The sequence below is a fragment of the Linepithema humile genome, chromosome 7 (genome assembly GCF_040581485.1).
Source record: "Linepithema humile isolate Giens D197 chromosome 7, Lhum_UNIL_v1.0, whole genome shotgun sequence".
Lineage (NCBI taxonomy): Eukaryota > Metazoa > Arthropoda > Insecta > Hymenoptera > Formicidae > Linepithema > Linepithema humile.
In genome coordinates this window covers 1,237,124-1,257,468 of record NC_090134.1, presented here as the reverse complement: position 1 = coordinate 1,257,468, position 20,345 = coordinate 1,237,124, and the positions used below count along the sequence as shown (strand labels likewise).

Genomic DNA, 20,345 nt, shown 5'->3' with positions numbered 1-20,345 from the left:
ATTCTCATTTTTGTATTAAGACAAAATTGTTAGTGCTAATCGTAATTTTTTAATAGGAAGGTACGAATAACAAAATCTAAGATAAAAACAAACATTTTATTTGGAAATTCGTGAAAATACAATACATTCGAGAGACATACATTTTCCCAATTCTCGATGTGTTATATTGATATATATATTAATAATTGTGAAAAAATGTCAAATGTTGTCTTTTTTTAAGTCTAATGTTAAGTACTTATATTTAAATATAATACGACTTCAAGTAAAAATAGCGTACTATGTAGCAAAAAATTGCGCTATTTACAAGTAATTTTTATTACAATTATTATAACAATGATAAACAAAGCGTATTGAGCATGGATACAATATGGATTGACAACAATTAGAAATAACCTCTTATAATAAATATATAAAATCTAAAAAAAAATTAAATAATATACTTACAAATCACAGGCTTTCTCATAATTTGGTTAAGCATGTAATTTTATATATAATTTTCTAATTTTTATTCTTTACGTATAAGTGTCAACATTTTTTTAAACGTCTAGTCTTGTAAATAAAAAACAAAATTAAGTACGTACTAGCAAGTTTTAGTAAAAACATAAACGATTAAAAGTACTAAATAAATATTCGTACATTTACTTTATATATTCTATATAAGTGCATATTTATTCTATATCACATGGTTGACTTTCCATCTTGATCCGTTTTACTTGCGTGTATTGCGTCGAAATAGCATGTCTATGCATTTAAAAAGCAGCGAAGGACATTATTTCACGATGCTGAATGAAAGAACAAGATTTAGTACATTCCGTTAAAAAAGTTAATCGCTCTACTCCTCAAGGTTTATCGCTGCTATCGGTTGAAATTGATGGATCGAATAAAGCTACTTATTTTTGCACGTCATGTAAGTCTGATATGTAACGTCATATAGTTTTAAAGTTTGATATATAACGTTATATAAGTCGCAAATGCATTTCACTCATCATTCGATCTTATTCTTTCAATCTATTTCTCCAGATTTTCTTTTAAGACTGCCATCTGAAATTGGTGGTCCAGAGGCAAGGATCTTCTCTTTCAGATACATATAATTCTTCAATCTGCAGACAGCATAATCCTGAAAAATGTCAACAATGCTTAAATCGTTAAAGGGATCTATTACTTAACTAAAAATAGTCGAAAAATAGAAGCTACGACGTAAAAAAAGACAATATTATTTATACAAATATACAAATTTTATATTTTAATAGGTCTTGCGCTCCGACATCCGAGCTTCTAAATATTATTTACGAATATAAATGTAACCGATATATATATATATATATATATATATATACATACCCAGTATCCAAAGGGAATCTCTGAAAGTTTGGCATTTACGATGCTCCAAAGACCCCAGAACAAGTGGCTACCTAGCGAAAATACCCTCACTTCTTGCATGATTCGTTCTTCCTCCACAGATCCTTCTTTCCCCAGTGTTTTCAAATAGGCTCTTATGAAGTTGAGCTGTCGAGAAAAGCCAATTTGTAGAACCATGTATTAAAGAGGAGGCGTAAAGGATTATTCTTGTACTTTTTAATTTATTTAATAATTGTTAAAGTAACCTTTTTTTTTAAATAGATTTGTTTGCACATTGAAAGTATTCAATGAAATGCGATGAAATTGCGAGAACTATTCGGTTTGTCAAAAGAGCTTTTACAAGTATGTATAACACACAATATTATTACAGTAATGTAGAACTAGACATACACATAACTTGAACTACTGACAAACGAAATGTAAATATCAGGCATTTGATGAGGAAAAGGACTAATTTATATGTGAAGCACTACTTATTATTTAACAAAATATAATATGCATATGTAAACAAAAAAAAAGAGCATGAAGTTTGGCGTATTTCCTTATTTGATAAATTGATTCCAGTCTTCGTATTGTAAATTAATACTGATGCAAGAAAAGGTGATTGTACAAATTATTCCTATCCACAATATGTAAATTACAAATGTACGTCCTATTTACTTAATAATTGTAAATCCCTGTAGCAATATTCCTTGACAAATTATTGATAATAGCCTGTTAAATCTTGAACCATTTGCAAAATCAGTTATTTATGCATATAAAAATCGCGTCGGTTAAACTGCTCCAACGGGAGAGATAACGCACTTTTACCACTACCAAATAAAGGTACATTCGTAAAGGTACGCAGACTATGAATTGACTAGTGAGGTGAGTGTACTCTAGAATCGTAGGCGAGCGGACTGATGTCGCCAAGACGGTGGCACCGGTGGCACCCTGGTTTCCGCAAATGTAGAGCACGCACGAGTCAGGCTCCATCACACGGACAGTTTCACATTGCCGGTCGTTTTTTTCTCTGTTTGCAGGCATCAGCCTTGTCTTGATGGATTGCGGTCCTGTGAAACTAATATATACACACGCAACACACGCCAAGCCGACATCCTACCTATTGTTGTCCTGACACAGTACCGAACAACATGATTTGCTGTCAAAGACTACCTCATCTCGTGTAAAAAATATCAGGAAATTTTGATTAATGCAATAATTTATATATTACATTTCTCTGATATATAAAATGTGCAATAAAAATTAATATTTTCTTGGTTAAATGTGCATATTTAAATTAAATATAAAAATGTTCAATAAAATAGTATAAAATTAAAAACCAAAGAAAAATAATAAACTGATTTCCCTAATTATAAAAAAATCTAACTACTATCGAAGTTCATGAATTTTCCGTTGCTTACGTAGAAATTCCCTCATGAAAAGTTAAATTATGGCCACTGCATTAGCAATGATATATATTTTCTTTGTGATTACTACAAACTTTTCAATTTTAATGGATAGAAAAGATTTTCATGATATGATAACATTGGGTGAAGCATATTTGAACAGATAATCAAGATATCTTACCATTATTTTGCCTGTTAATTCTTTCATTATTTCGAGCTTACCTTTTGTTCCTTTGAGGGACCAGCAGCGAGACGTTCATGAAAGAAAGGATATTCTGCTGCTGTGTAGTCGTATTGCCATTCCGCGAAATGATTGGCGATATCAAATCCTCGATAGTTGTAGGAACAATATTCAAAGTCAATGAGCACTAATTCGGGCTTTCGCGTACTTTGACGCAGAAGTATATTGCCCTCTTGCATATCGTTGTGGCAGAACGTGACCGGATGTTTCTGCTGCATCACAAGTGTACTAAAAATATTAAAGAAAAAACTTCAATATACATTTACTTCTTACAGTATTTTAATTGTAAAGTTGTAAAGTTACAATTGCTTAAACACTTTTTTTTAGTTTCTTCCACTCACCTGAACCATTTAATTTCATGTTCCAGGTCTATGCATTTTATTGCACTGACATTCTCTAGTTGCCGAGAATCAACTTCTTCAATGTTCTCAAGAATATCTGTCGTTGTGTTAAGCCAGTTATTCATCGTGTCCCATATCCACGTGGGTTCTTTGCTGATTGGTATCTGCATTGTATGTATTTGTCCCATTTTCTCCGCAATTAGTAAACTCAATGTCGGATCCGCTAGCTCTTTCGTGAGAAGAGGTCTGGCGGGTATGTACTCTTCTATGCGGCCACCAGGAAATACTCCGTGTAGTTTAGGTCCAAGTCTCCTTTCAGAAAGTAAAGTGAAAATAACAGATTCCGTGATAAGTCCTTCCAAGGCTCTCTCCCCGTGTACTTGTCCATATAGACGTAGTAAAACCTGACGAGGCTCTCCTCTGACTGGAACCGCTCCATTGGGAAGCTCCACGTTGTAAAGCCAATTACTAAGACCACCACTGAAAATAATTATACACTCTTTACAATTCTTCCATAATTTCAGCGATTTGTATCTGCTTAATTGAATCGTGATCTTCATTTTTCATTGCACATTTTCTTACACAGAAATTTCTCACACACCTGATACGTTTAAAAATGATATTTTCCGCAGTAACGTGCTTCCAAACGCCGTGCAAGTAATCGCGACAAATTCTTGCGGCAGTTTCTCTCATCTCTGGATTCTTCTCCGACATCTGCCATAAAAAAAAACATTAATTGCAATAAAACAATTAAACAAAAAAATATCAATTGCAATCATTCTGAAGCACTGTGCATGACTATCTCTTTTTTGCTTAAAATAGTTAAGACAATTTTCTCTCACCAACTACTGAAAAGTCATTTAATCACGATCCTGATAAAATGACGAAATATGATATGTAATACGTTTCTCAAAATTGTTTATTAAGTGGGGAGATGACCCCGTGATAGTTATAAATAAAGCAAATAAAGATTTTGCCAAAAATCACGGTACTCGGTAGCGAAATATCAGCTGTTCATAGAAAAAAACGCATGCGTCGGACGTCACCTGACGTCACGTTACTAGGCAGTGGCTCTCAATTAACGAATTCCACAAATTGCTAATAATTATATTCAAATAAATACATAGTCAATGTTTAATATCATTATCATAATTTATATATTCTTGCTGAGCTAGCCATTTGCATGATAACATAGAAAAAAATTATCCAGCTAGATGCGAAATAAAATATGACGCTTGTATTACGCATTTGATGCACTCTCTGCGTATTTATTTTATACGCTTATGCAAGTTCACTTGAACAGTCCTTAAAGAACATTACAATAAATTATTTCTTTTATACTTTTGTAAATAAAAATTCCTGAAGATACGCAGGTGGGCGTTAATAGTGATAATCTCTGTGCATGCGATATCAAGCGCATTGTTCTCTTCATTTTCAAATTCGACGCAGATATTACAAACAAATTTTTCGTAATAACAACTAACAAAGTTCTACAATTCTAACGTGGTTAGATTTTGAACTACTCTTCGGTTAACTATGGATTGTAAAAAGAATTTTTTTTCGCTTCTTATAATGTGTATTTAATTAATGCGTTGCGTTTTATTTGTATTTGTATAATAATACTGAGGAAGGCCTGACGACAGGCTGAAACGTCTGTTTTAATGTAAATATAATGGTTAAAACTAATATACGATAACCTTCGCACGAATAACCGGCTGTTGGCTCTTTATGCTCCTTTCGAATATTATTGATTTTAACAAAGTTCTATTTTTAAAAATGTAAAAAGTACTTTTATAGATCTCGTATGTTATCAGAGAAAAGATGCTCTCTTTTTATGTCTTAAAAAAATTTAAATATACAAAAATAGTGAGAAATACAACCAAAATCAAATCGAAATTGAGATTCGTGATATCTGAACTTGTTTGCTATATTTCTTATATTATTTTACAATTTTTCTCTTCTTTTCCTCTTTCTTTATAGATCTACTTTTATAAACAAATTTATCAAATAAAACTTGCACTTTGACATTTATTCTGCAAATGTGTCGAATGTTTATGCATATACATATATTATGCATATATTATAATACAGATTAGATGCGGCAAAAAATAAGAAACATTTATCGTATGTAGATATAGAAAATACAGTTTGCGCATCGTTTTCCTGCAATATATAATTACTATGACGCACATCACTCTGTTTTTCAGGAAGTTGCAACTCCTATAAATGGATAGACTGTGGTTGCAATTTTGTCTTTATGACCTTGAGCGCGTGTAACGAAAGAACATCACACGTATAGCATACATCACATTTGAAATATTGACATATTGTCTTCAACAATACTTAACAGATTAAACGGTAGATAAGCAAAAATTGATAAGATTATGCTGAAGCATGCAATTAAACACATTCTTATTAGCATGAGTTGGCATACAAAAGTAAATAAAAATGCATTTTAGCAGATTTTCGTTTCTACGACGATAAAATTTTGAATTAATAATAAAACTAAAAATAATAAAAATTAATTTAAAAAACAAAATTAAAAAAAAAGGTAAAAGAAGTATAATTAATAAAAATTAACTTCAGCTTTAATTAATTATATTAATTAATTAATTAATTATATTAAAGTCAAATTAATTTTATCAATAACTAAATCGATGGTCTGGAATTTGCTAATTTTAAAATTAATAGTTTTCAGATTTTTATAATTAAAGCGCAATTTTGCTCAATAGTGAAAAATTTGTTTTTTACATTTTTTCTATACTTACAAATTTAAATACGTCGATGTTATGGAAAAGGGAGATAAAAGAAAAGAAAAAAAAAACACGTGCAAAATACGTTTAAAAATAAATAGAAGTTTCAAGATCAAAAATAGCTAACTACGATTATTCTTCATACAAATGAATAACGCTTCATTAGTTCCGAGGAAATCAAGCGTATTAAAAGTATCGAAAGACCTCAAGGTTATTTTATTTATTTTTTTCGTAAACAAAGAAATGCGTTTCAATATAATTGTCGCTTCGATATCAAGCATGCGATTAGATAAATTCTAGGTTTTTAAAAAGAATTTATAAAGTAAATATTCGATATAACAAATACCTTATTTTCAACACCCATGTTGAAAACTTGGGTGTTCCCAATTGTTCCTCGAAGATGTCACACGACCAGTTGAGAGCCGATTGAAAGCGTTGGTACCACCACTCGAGAGGATAAAGGAAGCAACTGAATTCCCCGGACTTGACGTTTTTCACAATGTGGCACACCTTGTGCTAATTATTACCGGCGTGATTGTATCGCGACCGCCGTGATTATGTTACGACACGCTAGCCGGATAAGGATTATATATAATACGTGTTTTTGCGCAATTCCCGTCTTTCGGAATAAACAAGCTCAGCGCCTTGGTGACTTAAATCGAGAAGATCACAGGCTGGTGGAATTGTAATATCAGTAAGGTATCTGATTGCGATATGCAGGATTCCTCCTCAGGAACACGTACTCTACTCGAGATATCGGCAATAAATTCCTTTGTCAGCGAAACAAATGCAATGTTTCGCAACGTCTGTGGCAAAAAAAAAGAAACGAAAAAAGTGAATACTTCAGCAAGATTGGCTCGACTCCAAATGTTTTTGCTAGAGAACCGACGATTGCTGCACTCGGAATGACGCATAACATCATGCTAGGTGTTGCTTCCTCTTGTTGATCGAAAGCCACCAATAGAAAGGCGGACGCAAATCCGCTGACTACCAATAAACGGTCGAGTTACGCATTACGTCGACCGTGATAAAGATAACACGCTTATCGTACGTAAAGAAAATGCGTAACGTGTGTATGTATATGTGCATGTGTAGATTAACATAAGACGCATAAGTGAGAAAGGGGGAAATTGGAAAAATACAAGGGAGGTTGCGCAGTTATTAATGGCGCTTGCACAATAAGAAGCGAATGCATCAATGTGTTTCGCACGATAAGAAGCGACAAAATTGCGTTTTGTATACAGAATTGTTAAGCACAAAAATGACAACTTTATCACTGTACATTTTTTTTTGTACATTTTTAAATCGTATACAGTAAGTAATTAATTGAGCTTCAAAACCATCGACTGCTAATGGAGTGACATCTTTGTATATTAAAAATAACAAAGTTATGATAATGTCGAACCAAATAAACGCATTGGTAAAATAGAGTTCATTTTTCTCCAGTGAACTCTATACGTGCATACATACTAAATTTGTTCGCGTCGGAATTATAGTATAATAACATAATACTATAGATTGAAGCATATTAGAGCGAGTAAGAGCATGTTGGAGCATGCGACGCAAACAAATCTTGAGAGAATAGAGAGACAGAGAGCGCATCACCATTTATGAATATTTTCTATTTCACAATCCGCTCGGCTGGCTTTTAAGCTCGTATCAGACTATGCATTGAACATTAAAGATTTTAATTTGACCAATCGGAATAAAAGGAGCCAAAAGTTCTTTGTTCTGATTGGTCAAATTTCAATCTTTACGTCCGCTTCACTTTTCCGCTCCTAGGGAAAAATTATATGATCGATGCCCTGATTTCCTCTCTACGTCACTTTAAATTTCTTTAGGTATATATATGTATTGCTAAAAATAAAGTATACATGGAATAACTAAATCAAAATATTGTTGTTTATCGCGATAATAGAATTTTGTGAGAAAGATTTAGAATGATGGAATCTCCCAACACAAGTTCAGCTGCTAATATTTGTCAATTGTAAGTACAACGCTTTGTACAAATGCTTGATTGCAATGATTGCTGAATTTGCAAAAAGTATTTGTATCATTACATTTTTTATTATTATATCGAATTTAAGTTATTACTATTGTATGTAGCAAATTTAAATGTAAATTTATACTGAGCTATTATTAATCTTATTTATCTTTTATTATCAATATATGCTTTTTTTTATTTTAGGTGTAATGAACGCATACAGTTGTATACCTGTCCTCGGTGCAACATAGGCTACTGTGGTGTTGAGTGTTACAAATCAGATGTACACACAGATTGTTCTGAGAGTTTTTACAAGCAATGCGTCGAAGATGATCTAAAAGCTCAAGAAAATGACCCAATTGCTAGACAAAAAATGATGGAGATTCTTAAAAGAGTACATGAGGCAGATTTGGATATTAATTTAGAGGATTCCGAGGATGAGAGTAGTGACGAAGGAGACTTTACATTGGATTCGGATGATGAGGAAGAAGTAAATAAAAATAACACTTCCAACATTTACTCATAATTCAATATTTATTGTTAAATGTATTTTTTAGCTCACTGATTTAACAAGTAGATTAGAGAATGTTAATTTTGAAGATCCAAATGAGCTTTGGTCGGCTTTATCGGATGCAGAGAGACAAGAATTTGAAGCACTGCTAAAGAATGGAGAGGCGGAAAAATTATTGCCCAAGTGGACACCATGGTGGACTCACCGTGTTGAAAAAAAATTAATCCAATCAATTGAAGAAGATAGCAAAGATGCTCATAGTGATTTAATACATCCTACATTAATAGATGTACCTTTATTTAATGAATTGCAGGTAATAGATAAAATTGACAATAATACATTTATTTATTTAGAATAGTAAAATTAAATTAAATGGATTGTTATTTGTGTTTAGAAAGCATCACCTTGTGTACAATTTAACATGACAAATGTGATATATGCTTATGCATATGTAGCTCTTTACTATTATGGAGATTATTTAAGTTGTGCTGTGGATGCCACAAATGTTTTTCTGATTGTATGTGAAAATATGAGAAACAATAAAGTTTTCGAAGATGTGAATTCTGCGATTGAATCAGTCATAAAAAATATCAACAATGTGAGTATCAAAATAATTTACATATTAATAAATATGTATTTTATAAGAATAATTATATATATATATATTTTTTATATTTATTAATAAATGCTTAGAATGACTGGCTGCCACAGGATGAGCAAATTATAACAGCGTTAAAAGAAGCTGGAACTTCCATTTTGCATGGGCCAGGTGCCGAAATGAAATCTCTTTATGTATCTGCGGCACTCTCTGATCTTCATAGGCTACTAACAGCAGCCAAGAAAGAAATTTCAACAGATAAGAGCGCAAACAGTAATCAAGAATTTACAAAAAGGTTTCCGCAAAATTATAATAACGATTTAAATTTATCGAAAAAAAGTATTCTTTTGTGTTTAAAGAAAATAGAATATTATTTATCGTGGGTAAAAAGCTATGCGACAGAATTCGTGTGAATGCAGCAATTACAAAATATTTAATTATTAAAACTAAATATTTAATTAATTATTAAAATTAAAAAATAAAATATGCTGATATTTGAGGGATTTGGCAGTATTTTATATAAATATTTCCTCTTCATCTTTTTAAAGATAATGATTTGCTTATATTTTTAATGATAGCAAAAACCTTAGTTGTAAATATATTTGTTATTAACAGTTTGCGCAAAGCGTTCTTTGCAGCACATGTACATGGTCGTCGCTTGTGTGCGCGTCCCCACCACCAAGGTTGCTCACATTGCTCGAACTGGCATCACTGGTTGCATGGTTCAGCACAGTTCACACAGTTTCTATCGGTAGTTCACTGTGGTTAATTTTATTATTCCTGATTATCCTTGTTCGATTTCTTAGTTAGATTTAAGCTTTTAAGTAAATTGATTTTATTTATATACATTTACAATGCTTGCATTAAGGGATTATGGTAGCAGCGACGAGGGTAGTGAGACTGAAAATGAAAAAAATCGTGAAAATGTTGAAAGTGAGGTTAAGTGCAACGTAGATGCAAACGTTGATTTTATATCTAAACCATTCTCTGTTGAAAAATTGACAACTCCTATTAATTTACAAGTTTGTTCCGCCCCAGAAGTCGTACCTACCGTAAGTATTTATGTGTGCTCATCTTATTTTTATGTCAAGAAAATATTTTGAGATTATATGAATCACATTATATCGCTTTATAAATATATATCACTTAACCTTAATAAATTTTATATATATCAATATAAAAGAGAAAAAAGATATTTTCTTTTATTATTTTAAAAAACTTAAAAATTATATTGATTTATATTTAGGGTACAGAATTATGTGTAAAGCATGTGGATCCTACTACAAAAGAAGTTTCACACAATCCAAAATACGAAGAACTTTTTGGACCCGAAGTAGGACCAGAAAATCCATTTAAAACGCAACAACAACGTGCAGTGAAAAATATGCTTTCTGGATATGTAGAAAGTGCACACATTAGTGAATTTCAATTTGAAAATCAAAGGAGAACTTTTGCTAGTTATGGTAACATAAAATTTATACTGTACAATAGAGAATTAATACTTTATTTAATCTTTGATTTTTTGGACAAATGCAAATTCTATGATATGAATTAGAAAGAATAAATAAGTTTAGAAAGATTTAAAAAATGACTTATGTCTTCTAAATATTTAACAGTTGGATTGTTTACTTAAAGCAAAATATTGTCTAAAAAGTGTTAGATAAATAAGGGATAAGTATATACATATAAAAATAATATATTGCAACAAAATAGATTTATTTGTATCTAAATATTTGATATTGAAGTTTAAATTAAATATATATCCTTAATATTTAAATATAAATTAATATTTGAATTTTTTATCTTTAGGATATGCATTAGATCCAACTATAGACGGTAGTGCAGATGAAGGCAAAATAATAATTGGTGCAAAGGAAGCCGCAGAAGAATTAGGTGGCAAGACTGTATTTGAAAGTACTATTTTGAGACCTTCTGACAAACGAAAGAGACATAGAAATAATAATCCAGCAGATATAGAAGGTTTTTTGGGACCATGGGGTGGATATGTGGATGAAAAACGAGTTGTGAAGCCAAGTGAAGAAGAAGCTGCTGAATTGGAAGAAATACTGGCTAAACGAAATAAACGAGGAAAACAAACAGAGGAGAAACCTTTAGAAGAGAAGACAGTGTTGCACAGTAATGTCCTACATATTATAAAAAAATTTTTAATGAATAACATATATTAGTAGTAGAGTTGTAGAGTTTGATGAGTGCTTTTCTAATCTGTGAAAATGTTTCAATTTTTGTTGCCAAGATATTTGATTCTTCTTAGCTTTTTAATTTTATTTGTCAGATTTATTTCTAATATCTAATAACTTTACATTGCAGTCAAGGACAGTGTGGATTATCAAGGACGCTCGTTCTTACATGCACCTCAAGATGTAGGCGTAAATCTCAGATCAGATTCACCACCCGATCGTTGTTTCTTACCGAAAGCACAAATTCACACATGGGAAGGCCACACAAAGGGCATTTCACAGATACGATGGTTTCCTCATACAGCACATTTGTTATTATCGTGTAGTATGGATTGCAGAGTGAAGGTATTCATTCATGTGCATTTTGCAAAATATAATAATTATTTTAATTTAATCATTTTAATTCTGTTATATGTATTTATGTATTATTTATAAATAACATGGTATGCTAACGTATCTTATTGTGTGCAGTTGTGGGAAGTGTACAAGGAGAGAAGATGCGTCCGTACATATTACGGACATCGGCAAGCGGTGCGTGACATAAGTTTCGATAACGATGGCAAGCGATTCTTATCAGCGGCGTATGATCGATACGTGAAATTATGGGATACCGAAACAGGTGCTTGTATCAGTCGTTTTACAAGCAGAAAAATTCCGTACTGTGCAAAGTTTAACCCCGATCCCGATAAGCAACATCTTTTTGTTGCTGGTACCAGCGATAAAAAAATTATTTGTGTACGTATTGTAGCATAAAGAATATACATAGATACATTCAAACTCGTTGAAAGCGATGCAATTTCAAATTCAAATTTTGATTGTACAGGCACAAGTAAAAACAATTTTTTTTTTAATTTTGTTCATTCTTTATGATAAAAATGTGACAATGTATAAAATTATATACTTAATTTGATAAGCATTTAATTAACAAATATATTTTGTTACAGTGGGATATACGTTCTGGTGAAATAACACAAGAATATGATAGGCATTTAGGTGCAGTAAATACTATCACGTTTGTCGATGAGAATAGAAGATTTGTTACTACAAGTGACGACAAGAGTCTTCGAGTTTGGGAATGGTATGATTTTGTTAATGCGCATATTTTCGAAAGATAATATTACTCTATCATTACTGTTATTACATGAATTCTTTCCTTGAATAGGGACATTCCAGTGGATATGAAATACATAGCTGATCCATCTATGCACTCTATGCCAGCGGTGACACCATCGCGTAATCAGAAATGGCTTGCCTGCCAAAGTATGGATAATAAAATCGTTATATTCTCAGCATTAAATAGATTCAAAATGAATCGGAAAAAAACTTTTACGGGACACATGGTCGCTGGATATGCATGTGGTTTAGACTTTTCTCCAGATATGAGGTAATTTATATTAAAGAAAAATATTACACCAATTATGTATAACTATTCAAGGGTTTTTTTTTTACAAAAAAAGTATTGTATGTAGTGTTTGATATGATCGAGATAGAATGGGAAGGAAATAGTTATCTTAGCAAAAGTATTTTACTAAGATCTTGGTTATTTTGTACAATTTTTAATAGAATATTTATAGTAATAACACATATTTAGATAGAAATAATTTTAATAAAAATACTTCTTTTAAATTTCCTTATTTTAGCTACTTGGTATCTGGCGATGCAGACGGCAAATGTTACATATGGGATTGGAAAACAACGAAATTATACAAAAAATGGAAGGCACATGACGGAGTATGTATCGATGTACTCTGGCATCCGCATGAACCGTCTAGACTCGCCACGGCTGGATGGGATGGAAAAATCAAGTATTGGGACTAAAGAATCTTTTGACATGATATATACATATTGTAAAGAAAACAAAATAATGTAAAGATGATGAATGATATGAACGTATGAATGAAAATTATATTACATTATAATTATATAAATATTTTTATATTATTGTATAAATAATCCAAATGATTTGTTTTTTAATCAGGAAAAATTTCTCAAATCTTTCCCTTCGCGAATCTCTTGTCCAGTCTTGATAATATCATAGGTAGATGTATATAATCTAGAAAATATAAAACTTATCATTGCTGTACAATTGTACATTATGATGACACGATTATGCATTGAAAATAGAGATTACATTGAAGTGTACGGAAATTAACCAATCAGGACAAAGATATCTTTGTCTCTTTTGTTAGCAACCCTGTTTCACCATGTTTCACGGAATATGGCGTAAAAATCAATAACACGTCACGATGTACATCGTGTACATCGCTCATGCTCTCACGATCGCTCTCATATTTTCGTTTGATTTGCAAAATTGACGCGAATATTATTAAGTTTTTTATACATCTAATACACTATTTTATTCATGAAATCGCGTGTGTATTGTGAACATTATGCATACACGACGTACTTATCAAGAATACAGGTAGAAGTAGCATCTATTATCACGCAGTAAAGTAGAGGGTAAGTTTTCTGTTTACATGCGGGTTACAACATAAATCTGACGTTTATAAAGAAGCTTATAGCGTTACAATTACTTTAGTTTCAACTAGTCATTTTAAAAAAATTTAATAGAATTTTTGATTAAAAATGGCAAAATATGTCGTGTAATATCGTGGAAGAAAATATTTCTTTATATATATATAATTCAATTACGTTTTCTTGTTTTTATATTGCACAAATAAACTATGTAAAACAAAATTTGTCTTTTTATTAGGATCTTTGGAACCAACCGATATTTTAGTATCATTTATTTAATGCAAATATTAATATATAAAATACGTAAAATATTATTACATTTTTGTAAAAAGAAAATTATTTAGTCTTTTAGCAAACCACACCCATGAATACACGGTTTCGATATTTTGTATTCTTTTATAAATTACGGAAAGCTTTGAAATATGTGCATCTACAAATTTTATCATATTCAAAAACAGTTTTATAAAATTTCATTATTTTTCACGCCATTTTTTACAAAAAATATTGAATCTGTGATTTTTCTCCAATCTGTAAAATAATAGAAATGTTGTGCGATCAGGAACGTTAGGAAAAGGCATTCTGCGGAATCTTTCTGAAAATGATGGACGGTTCCGGATTAGGATACTCGTATCATCTTCCATCCGGTGGTTGGAATCTCAAGATTAGAAACGCACTGTCGCAGTTTAGTGATATTTTCAGTGAATTTAACAAGTATATTGCGCCAGCTTATCATCATGATCGTTGCGAAAGGTATTTTCAAATTTTTAATAGCTTGTTTAAAAAATAATATAATAGTATAATTTTATTTTATGTAAGATATGATATATTTTACACCAAGAATTTTAATATCGAATATTTATATCCGATGCAATTTGTTTGTTTTGAATGTTTATAGAAAAAAAAAACAAAAAAAAAACAGATCAATTCGTTATAATTCACGACGTTTGTATTTATATCGCTATAAATATTTGATACGAGATACTACTGCATCTAATTGTAAAACAATTGTTATTTTTCTCATCAGTAATATTATATTCTATAATTTACTGTTATAATTCAAACTTTTTTCTGTTTATTTGTGTATCATTAATTTAAATTCGTATATTTGCCACATAGATCCGTACAGATGCGTTTGTATTCGATGCATAAGAGGGAATTTGTTATGGTATTCGTTGCCTTCTTTGCATGCTTTGGATTAGCGGTATTCATCGGTCTTGCGGGTGAGTAGCAATAATTTTCCGATTAAATAAATCATGCATTTCCCAGTGAGAAATACAGATCGAAAAAACATTTATTAGATGTCTATTAAACGTCTATAGACGTCTGATATACGTTTTTTTCGACCTGTCATTTTTCACTGAATTATGTCCAAGATTTTTAGATGTTTATATATCAGCAGTATTAACCTCGTAAAATAATAAAAAATAATGCTAACATTGACGTTTTTAAAGGGCCGCCTATAACGTCAACTAGTGAACAAAAAGCGCATCTGAACGGCAGTGATATGGCCACTGGTCCATTTATCATGAAGACGCCTCTATTATCCACGTACAGCCAGCAATTATGGGTTATTGCCAAGCTATCGACATCAAATAACGACGGTAATAATTTCCGGTTACTTGTATTAATAGTAAGAAACATTTATGTGATAATTTCTTAGCGCTTATTTTTTCTTGTTAGATTTTTCAACCAACAGCTTTCCTATTTCAATACTTGCTTAAATTTATATACATATAAATTTTGGAATTTAAATAAACAGATATACTTTTATCTTATGTAAGTTTAGAATAAATGAGATAATTTATAAACACCGCAAATTAAGAGATTGCTGAAAAATACGGCAGTCTAAAATTTTTTTTAAAATAGCAAAAACTCATATCTGAAACTTGATCAAGTGTTGCGTCAGGTACGAGACATTTAGCAACTTAATAAAGATAATACAACTTTTACTAAATTTGTAACATTGAAGAGTTGTAGCATTGTCTTAATATGCACCCCTTTTTTACATTTAACCTATAATTTATTTGATCTACTTTATAATTATATTTTGATATTATAAATGTTAATGTGATGATCATTTATAGACGAGAGATATGACAAAGGATTCCAAGTTAGCGTTTCCATAGACGGCATCACTGTTGATCGGAAGCTTGTGTCCGTATTACCCCTGGAAGCAGGACATAATCGGTAAGAAGCTATTAAAAATTTATTTAAAATACAATAACAAATAAAAAAGTCTGGAATTTAAATTATACCGAGATAATTGTTTGTTATTAAGAGATTAATTTGTTCACTTAAATACATAAATTAATACAAATTAATTTTACGATTAAATAATAATATGAAATTTTTATAGTTATTATTGCTTTCCAGAACTAGGCACTTGAAGTGCGAAAGGCAGTCGTGTGAGGAACTGGTAGTCGCTCATCTAGGATTTCTCGATTATAGCTACTATATAATTACTGTCCGCTTCCATGGACTTGAAAGCTTCCACCAGCGATACACGATACGAGAACTCACTTTCTACGTCAGTAAGCACTGCACGAAATGATCATATTCAATGAATATAATTGCAGGACATGAATGCCTTATTTTATCTTTACGTTTTTCTTTGTTCCATGCGTTTACAGTTTAAGAACTACAATCCAGCGTTTACGCAGATCGAGATCTGGTTCCGATTGATCTTCTTACTGACCACATTTGGAGTGATGGTAATTAATGATAAAACGTGAAAAAGATGAATGGGTTAAAACGATATTTGATCGCGAAATTAGATGAACAATATATTAAGAATTTCATAAAAAAAAGATGGTTCTATTTTATTCTATACTAAAAGTACCATTTGAAAATGTAAGTAAATGATAAAATATAAAGAGATTTGAGTAAAAGGAGATAAACTTATCAGTTGTACAACTAATATTTGATTTTTATAAGTTTAAAAGTTCGTAAAATTTTCTGTGTGTGTGTGTGTGTGGCAATTTTTTAACCGACTTTATCTTTTCACGGAATTGAAACTTTTAGAGATTGAAAGAAAAAATGTACCTTTTTCAGTGTTGGTTTGGCCATTCGCTTAGAAAATATCCACTACATGATTGGTCAATAGAGCAAAAGTGGATTTCTATACTTCTTCCATTGCTAATTCTGTACAATAGTAAGTTTTTGAGATTCCAATATTCCATCACACACACAATATTTTGTAATTTTTGATATGATAATCATTTTTTTAAATGACAGATCCGCTGTTTCCTATGACATTCTTAGTGAATTCCTGGGTGCCTGGTATGTTGGACGCAATCTTGCAAACAACTTTTCTATGCGCCATTCTCATGTTCTGGCTTTGCGTTTATCATGGTCTCAGACAGGTATTATAATTGTTAAAATAGGATGCATTAATTATGACAATCTTGATCTTGTTTAAGATCAAAGTAATAGTAAACTAAATTAGTTGATTTATTATTTTCTATTGAACTTAAATTTGTGCAAATTTTGAGCATGTCTCCAAAATTGAGCGTTTAAAGATATTTTAAGATTGATTTACAAAAGTAATATTATTAATGAAAATTATTTACAATATTCGGAATTTTATAACTTGCCATTTCTTGATATATTAATAGACTATCAGTTGTTCATCAAATTCAGGTCTGTCTTATTTGTTTAGAACGAGAGACGACTTATCACATTTTATCTGCCAAAACTCTTAGTGGTGGGCATGTTATGGGGAGCAGCATTGACTCTTGCAACATGGCTTCGTTGCACCGAGCTAGAAGATCCCACTTACAATTACGTTCTCGATACATCAAATTACTACGTAAGTTATAACCGTGCGCCGTTCTAACAATTAATAATTGTTAACATTATTAACATGACTTAAAATGTGTTTTAAATCTATATTTCTTATAATTCATAACTCTTTCCAGGGCTTCAAGATATTTTTCTTTACAGTAGGTGGCCTTTATATCGCATATTTGCTGCTTCTAATATTGAGAGCATACAGCGAGTTACGATCTATGCCATACTTCGGTAAGTAAAATTATATTATAATAAAAATATATAGATAAGTAATAGATAAAAAGGTAATAGTAAAAAAATTTAAATAGTAATAAATAGAATAGTATAATGAATAGTAATAGAAGTAATAGATCAAAATAAAAGTATATGACATTTTTACCACTGTACAAATCTTACAGTGCGCTATCCGATGCTTTTATTTCGACAAAATAAAAAAAAAAATTTTATCAAGTTTGTTTTATATGTTAAAAATAATTTCAAAGGTCGCATCTATATTTTTTATGATAAATAGAATCTTTTGCATTATAAGAAAAGTTTTGAGACTCTTAAACTTTTCACAATCCGAAAATCTATAATTACTTTCGCTACCCATGTTTCGTTCATTTTATAGATCTTCGATTGCGGTTTTTGACTTTGCTAGCCGCGGTGGTTGCTGGTGTTTGTAGTTTGGTTACCGCTCGTAAGTTCGGAGCTGGTGTATTAGAAGATAGCTTTGCGTCTCGCCTCTCCACTTATTATCGCACATCTGCGCAATTCATGGCCCTTTATGGTCTTCTGAATTTTTATTTGTACACTATGGCATACGTTTATGCGCCAGCACTTCAGCAAGTCTATGGACAACGTGAGTATCTCATAAAAATTATTTTCAACAATATTGTACTCGAGAATTTAATATATTAAATAAGAATAAAAAATTTTTTAAAAATGTAAAAGAAAAAAATCAGAAAAGAAACGAAAATATTGAAAATTTCTCATACAATATTAACTTGTTCAGAATAAGTGCAAAACAATTATATGATATTTGTATTACATTTATTGTAGACTCATCAATAACGAAAGATAATCCTACATTCTCAATGTTCAACGATTCAGAAGAAGAGGTCATATATGGGTCAGACGAGGACAGTCGGCGACCATTGACTCGCGCTCCGCGAAATGCAGAAGACAGCGATTAAAAAGGCCTTATATTTTTTTATATCTTAACCGAAAGATAGATTCATTTTGTCGAAGAGATCAATAATGAGAAAAAGTTTCTAATTTCTTGAACAATATTTCTAGTCTGTATTGGTCGGTTATACTGCCGTCAATAAGAGTTGCAAGAAAGAATAGGTTAAAGTCACGTAGATAGTTTCTTAAAGAATCAAATACTGATTTTAAACGAGCGCTTTACGTCGTATTTATCTTATACAGGATTCAAGAAAGACATGCTGTACATAATATATAAATACATATTAATAATATAATTTTATGTATTGTATCGTATTTAAAAGTAAAACTAACGGAAAGAAAAATATGAATTGAAGTAGAAAAAAAATAGAAGAAACAAATTTTTTTAATTTTTTAAATTATAGCTAACTTTGAGATGTGCGTGTGCGTAGATGTATATAAATTGGTTTAGAGAGAATAAGTTTTTATTAATTTATTTTAATTAATTAATTTTTATATATAAAGAAATTAAATCATAAAATTCTGCATAAATAAAATGATAGAGATTTTAATTTACAATGCGTTATTATATTTTGTTACGTACATATATTTTTAAAAAATTGTAGCTTTATTTTGTTATTTTTAAATATTACCGCAGAACACATTTACTATGATATTTTGCAATGTAGATTTTAAATATTTTTTTCAATTTTTGCGAGTACGTACACACGCATTGAGAAAATGGTGAAAATCATAGAAAGCCAAAATGTTGTATTATGTTAAATATTCATAAGATTACTATAATTTTTATACTGAGATATATTTAACTGTTTGGTATAACAAGTTTAATACAAATAATACATATAACATGTACCACTATTAATAAATTGTTATTATTATTACACAAATTCTACAATCAAAAATGATAAAACAAACATATTGAAAATTTATATTCTTATACAATATTATATATTTATTAGATAATAATAGACAATATAAACTATGCTTAACGTGTTTTTTTGTAGATAACGCGTGATTTATGGAAAATAATTTCGTTTGAAGAGTCTTTTTGTGTCTTATTTTTGCTTAATAAATTTTGCAATTTTTTAAAATGAAAATAAAGATATAATTTTAATATTTTATAATGGCAGAAAAAGTCAACAATGAATTCAATAAGTTTAATTTTATATTTGTGAAAGAATAGAAATAATATATAAAGAACAATATATCTATAACTAAGTATAAAAAATAAAGATATAAAAATAAAGTTATTAATTAAAGGTATTTTTTATTTAAAACCTGCCAAATCTATTGCGCAATAAAAATTAAATAAGAAATTATTATTTGTTGAAACGTTCTAATAATAGCTATTAAATATTTATAATTGATATTTAAGTAAAAAATATTAACTACATATAATAATATAATTATTTATTTTAATTTTAATAGATATACTAACAATAATAATCTAAAGTCTAATCACATGACCCATTTTGTCGCTCAAAACAAGCGTCGAGCGTCACTATGTGAAGATACCTTTAAAACGCATAATAAAACATGCA

At 30.4% G+C, this 20,345-nt stretch overlaps 4 protein-coding genes across 5 annotated transcripts; 3 read left to right on the top strand and 1 right to left on the bottom strand.

Moving 5' to 3' along the window:
• Nucleotides 1-77: 77 nt before the first annotated feature.
• Nucleotides 78-7,006, bottom strand: LOC105678501 (choline/ethanolamine kinase). Of its 2 annotated transcripts, none has more exons than XM_012377913.2 (6): nucleotides 6,429-7,006; nucleotides 3,931-4,043; nucleotides 3,330-3,809; nucleotides 2,970-3,216; nucleotides 1,342-1,506; nucleotides 78-1,117 (listed from the first exon to the last, which is right to left on the bottom strand). In XM_012377913.2, the coding sequence occupies exons 1-6, from the start codon at nucleotides 6,444-6,446 to the stop codon at nucleotides 1,004-1,006; spliced, it is 1,137 nt and encodes a 378-aa protein (XP_012233336.1). In that variant the 5' UTR covers nucleotides 6,447-7,006; the 3' UTR covers nucleotides 78-1,003. The 2 variants fall into 2 exon arrangements, with proteins under 2 accessions (XP_012233336.1, XP_012233337.1); XM_012377914.2 differs by lacking the exon at nucleotides 6,429-7,006 and adding an exon at nucleotides 4,172-4,345.
• A 514-nt stretch (nucleotides 7,007-7,520) lies between these two features.
• Nucleotides 7,521-9,678, top strand: LOC137000999 (zinc finger HIT domain-containing protein 2). The gene is made up of 5 exons (XM_067358797.1): nucleotides 7,521-8,069; nucleotides 8,271-8,556; nucleotides 8,624-8,890; nucleotides 8,972-9,175; nucleotides 9,271-9,678. The coding sequence occupies exons 1-5, from the start codon at nucleotides 8,023-8,025 to the stop codon at nucleotides 9,586-9,588; spliced, it is 1,122 nt and encodes a 373-aa protein (XP_067214898.1). The 5' UTR covers nucleotides 7,521-8,022; the 3' UTR covers nucleotides 9,589-9,678.
• A 116-nt stretch (nucleotides 9,679-9,794) lies between these two features.
• LOC105678498 (pre-mRNA-processing factor 17) lies at nucleotides 9,795-13,326 on the top strand. Its single transcript, XM_012377910.2, has 9 exons — nucleotides 9,795-9,926; nucleotides 10,044-10,227; nucleotides 10,422-10,638; nucleotides 10,985-11,311; nucleotides 11,504-11,718; nucleotides 11,845-12,108; nucleotides 12,318-12,451; nucleotides 12,536-12,757; nucleotides 13,014-13,326. The coding sequence occupies exons 1-9, from the start codon at nucleotides 9,817-9,819 to the stop codon at nucleotides 13,189-13,191; spliced, it is 1,851 nt and encodes a 616-aa protein (XP_012233333.2). The 5' UTR covers nucleotides 9,795-9,816; the 3' UTR covers nucleotides 13,192-13,326.
• Nucleotides 13,327-13,465: 139 nt separating this feature from the next.
• On the top strand, nucleotides 13,466-19,691 carry LOC105678499 (transmembrane protein 181). The gene is made up of 13 exons (XM_012377911.2): nucleotides 13,466-13,833; nucleotides 14,408-14,598; nucleotides 14,965-15,068; nucleotides 15,300-15,449; nucleotides 15,933-16,035; nucleotides 16,222-16,375; nucleotides 16,479-16,559; nucleotides 16,900-16,999; nucleotides 17,083-17,210; nucleotides 17,507-17,656; nucleotides 17,766-17,868; nucleotides 18,248-18,478; nucleotides 18,679-19,691. Exons 2-13 carry the CDS (start codon nucleotides 14,447-14,449, stop codon nucleotides 18,810-18,812), a joined length of 1,590 nt encoding a protein of 529 aa, XP_012233334.1. The 5' UTR covers nucleotides 13,466-13,833; nucleotides 14,408-14,446; the 3' UTR covers nucleotides 18,813-19,691.
• Nucleotides 19,692-20,345: the final 654 nt, after the last annotated feature.

What these genes read in the sequence shown, in the direction of transcription:
- LOC105678498 (XM_012377910.2), top strand. Translation starts at nt 9,817, where the DNA reads ATGTACATGGTCGTCGCTTGTGTGCGCGTCCCCACCACCAAGGTTGCT. An exon ending in CCCCAGAAGTCGTACCTACC is followed by an intron (nt 10,228 to 10,421) that starts GTAAGTATTTAT and finishes ATTTATATTTAG; the next exon opens with GGTACAGAATTATGTGTAAA. An exon ending in GAGAACTTTTGCTAGTTATG is followed by an intron (nt 10,639 to 10,984) that starts GTAACATAAAAT and finishes TTTTATCTTTAG; the next exon opens with GATATGCATTAGATCCAACT.
- LOC105678499 (XM_012377911.2), top strand. Translation starts at nt 14,447, where the DNA reads ATGATGGACGGTTCCGGATTAGGATACTCGTATCATCTTCCATCCGGT. An exon ending in GGTATTCATCGGTCTTGCGG is followed by an intron (nt 15,069 to 15,299) that starts GTGAGTAGCAAT and finishes ACGTTTTTAAAG; the next exon opens with GGCCGCCTATAACGTCAACT. An exon ending in ATCGACATCAAATAACGACG is followed by an intron (nt 15,450 to 15,932) that starts GTAATAATTTCC and finishes GATCATTTATAG; the next exon opens with ACGAGAGATATGACAAAGGA.
- LOC105678501 (XM_012377913.2), bottom strand. An exon ending in ATCATTTTTAAACGTATCAG is followed by an intron (nt 3,810 to 3,930) that starts GTGTGTGAGAAA and finishes AATTATTTTCAG; the next exon opens with TGGTGGTCTTAGTAATTGGC. An exon ending in GTCCCTCAAAGGAACAAAAG is followed by an intron (nt 1,507 to 2,969) that starts GTAAGCTCGAAA and finishes TTTTCTCGACAG; the next exon opens with CTCAACTTCATAAGAGCCTA.
- LOC137000999 (XM_067358797.1), top strand. Translation starts at nt 8,023, where the DNA reads ATGATGGAATCTCCCAACACAAGTTCAGCTGCTAATATTTGTCAATT. An exon ending in GCTGCTAATATTTGTCAATT is followed by an intron (nt 8,070 to 8,270) that starts GTAAGTACAACG and finishes TTTTTATTTTAG; the next exon opens with GTGTAATGAACGCATACAGT. An exon ending in TCATAAAAAATATCAACAAT is followed by an intron (nt 9,176 to 9,270) that starts GTGAGTATCAAA and finishes ATAAATGCTTAG; the next exon opens with AATGACTGGCTGCCACAGGA.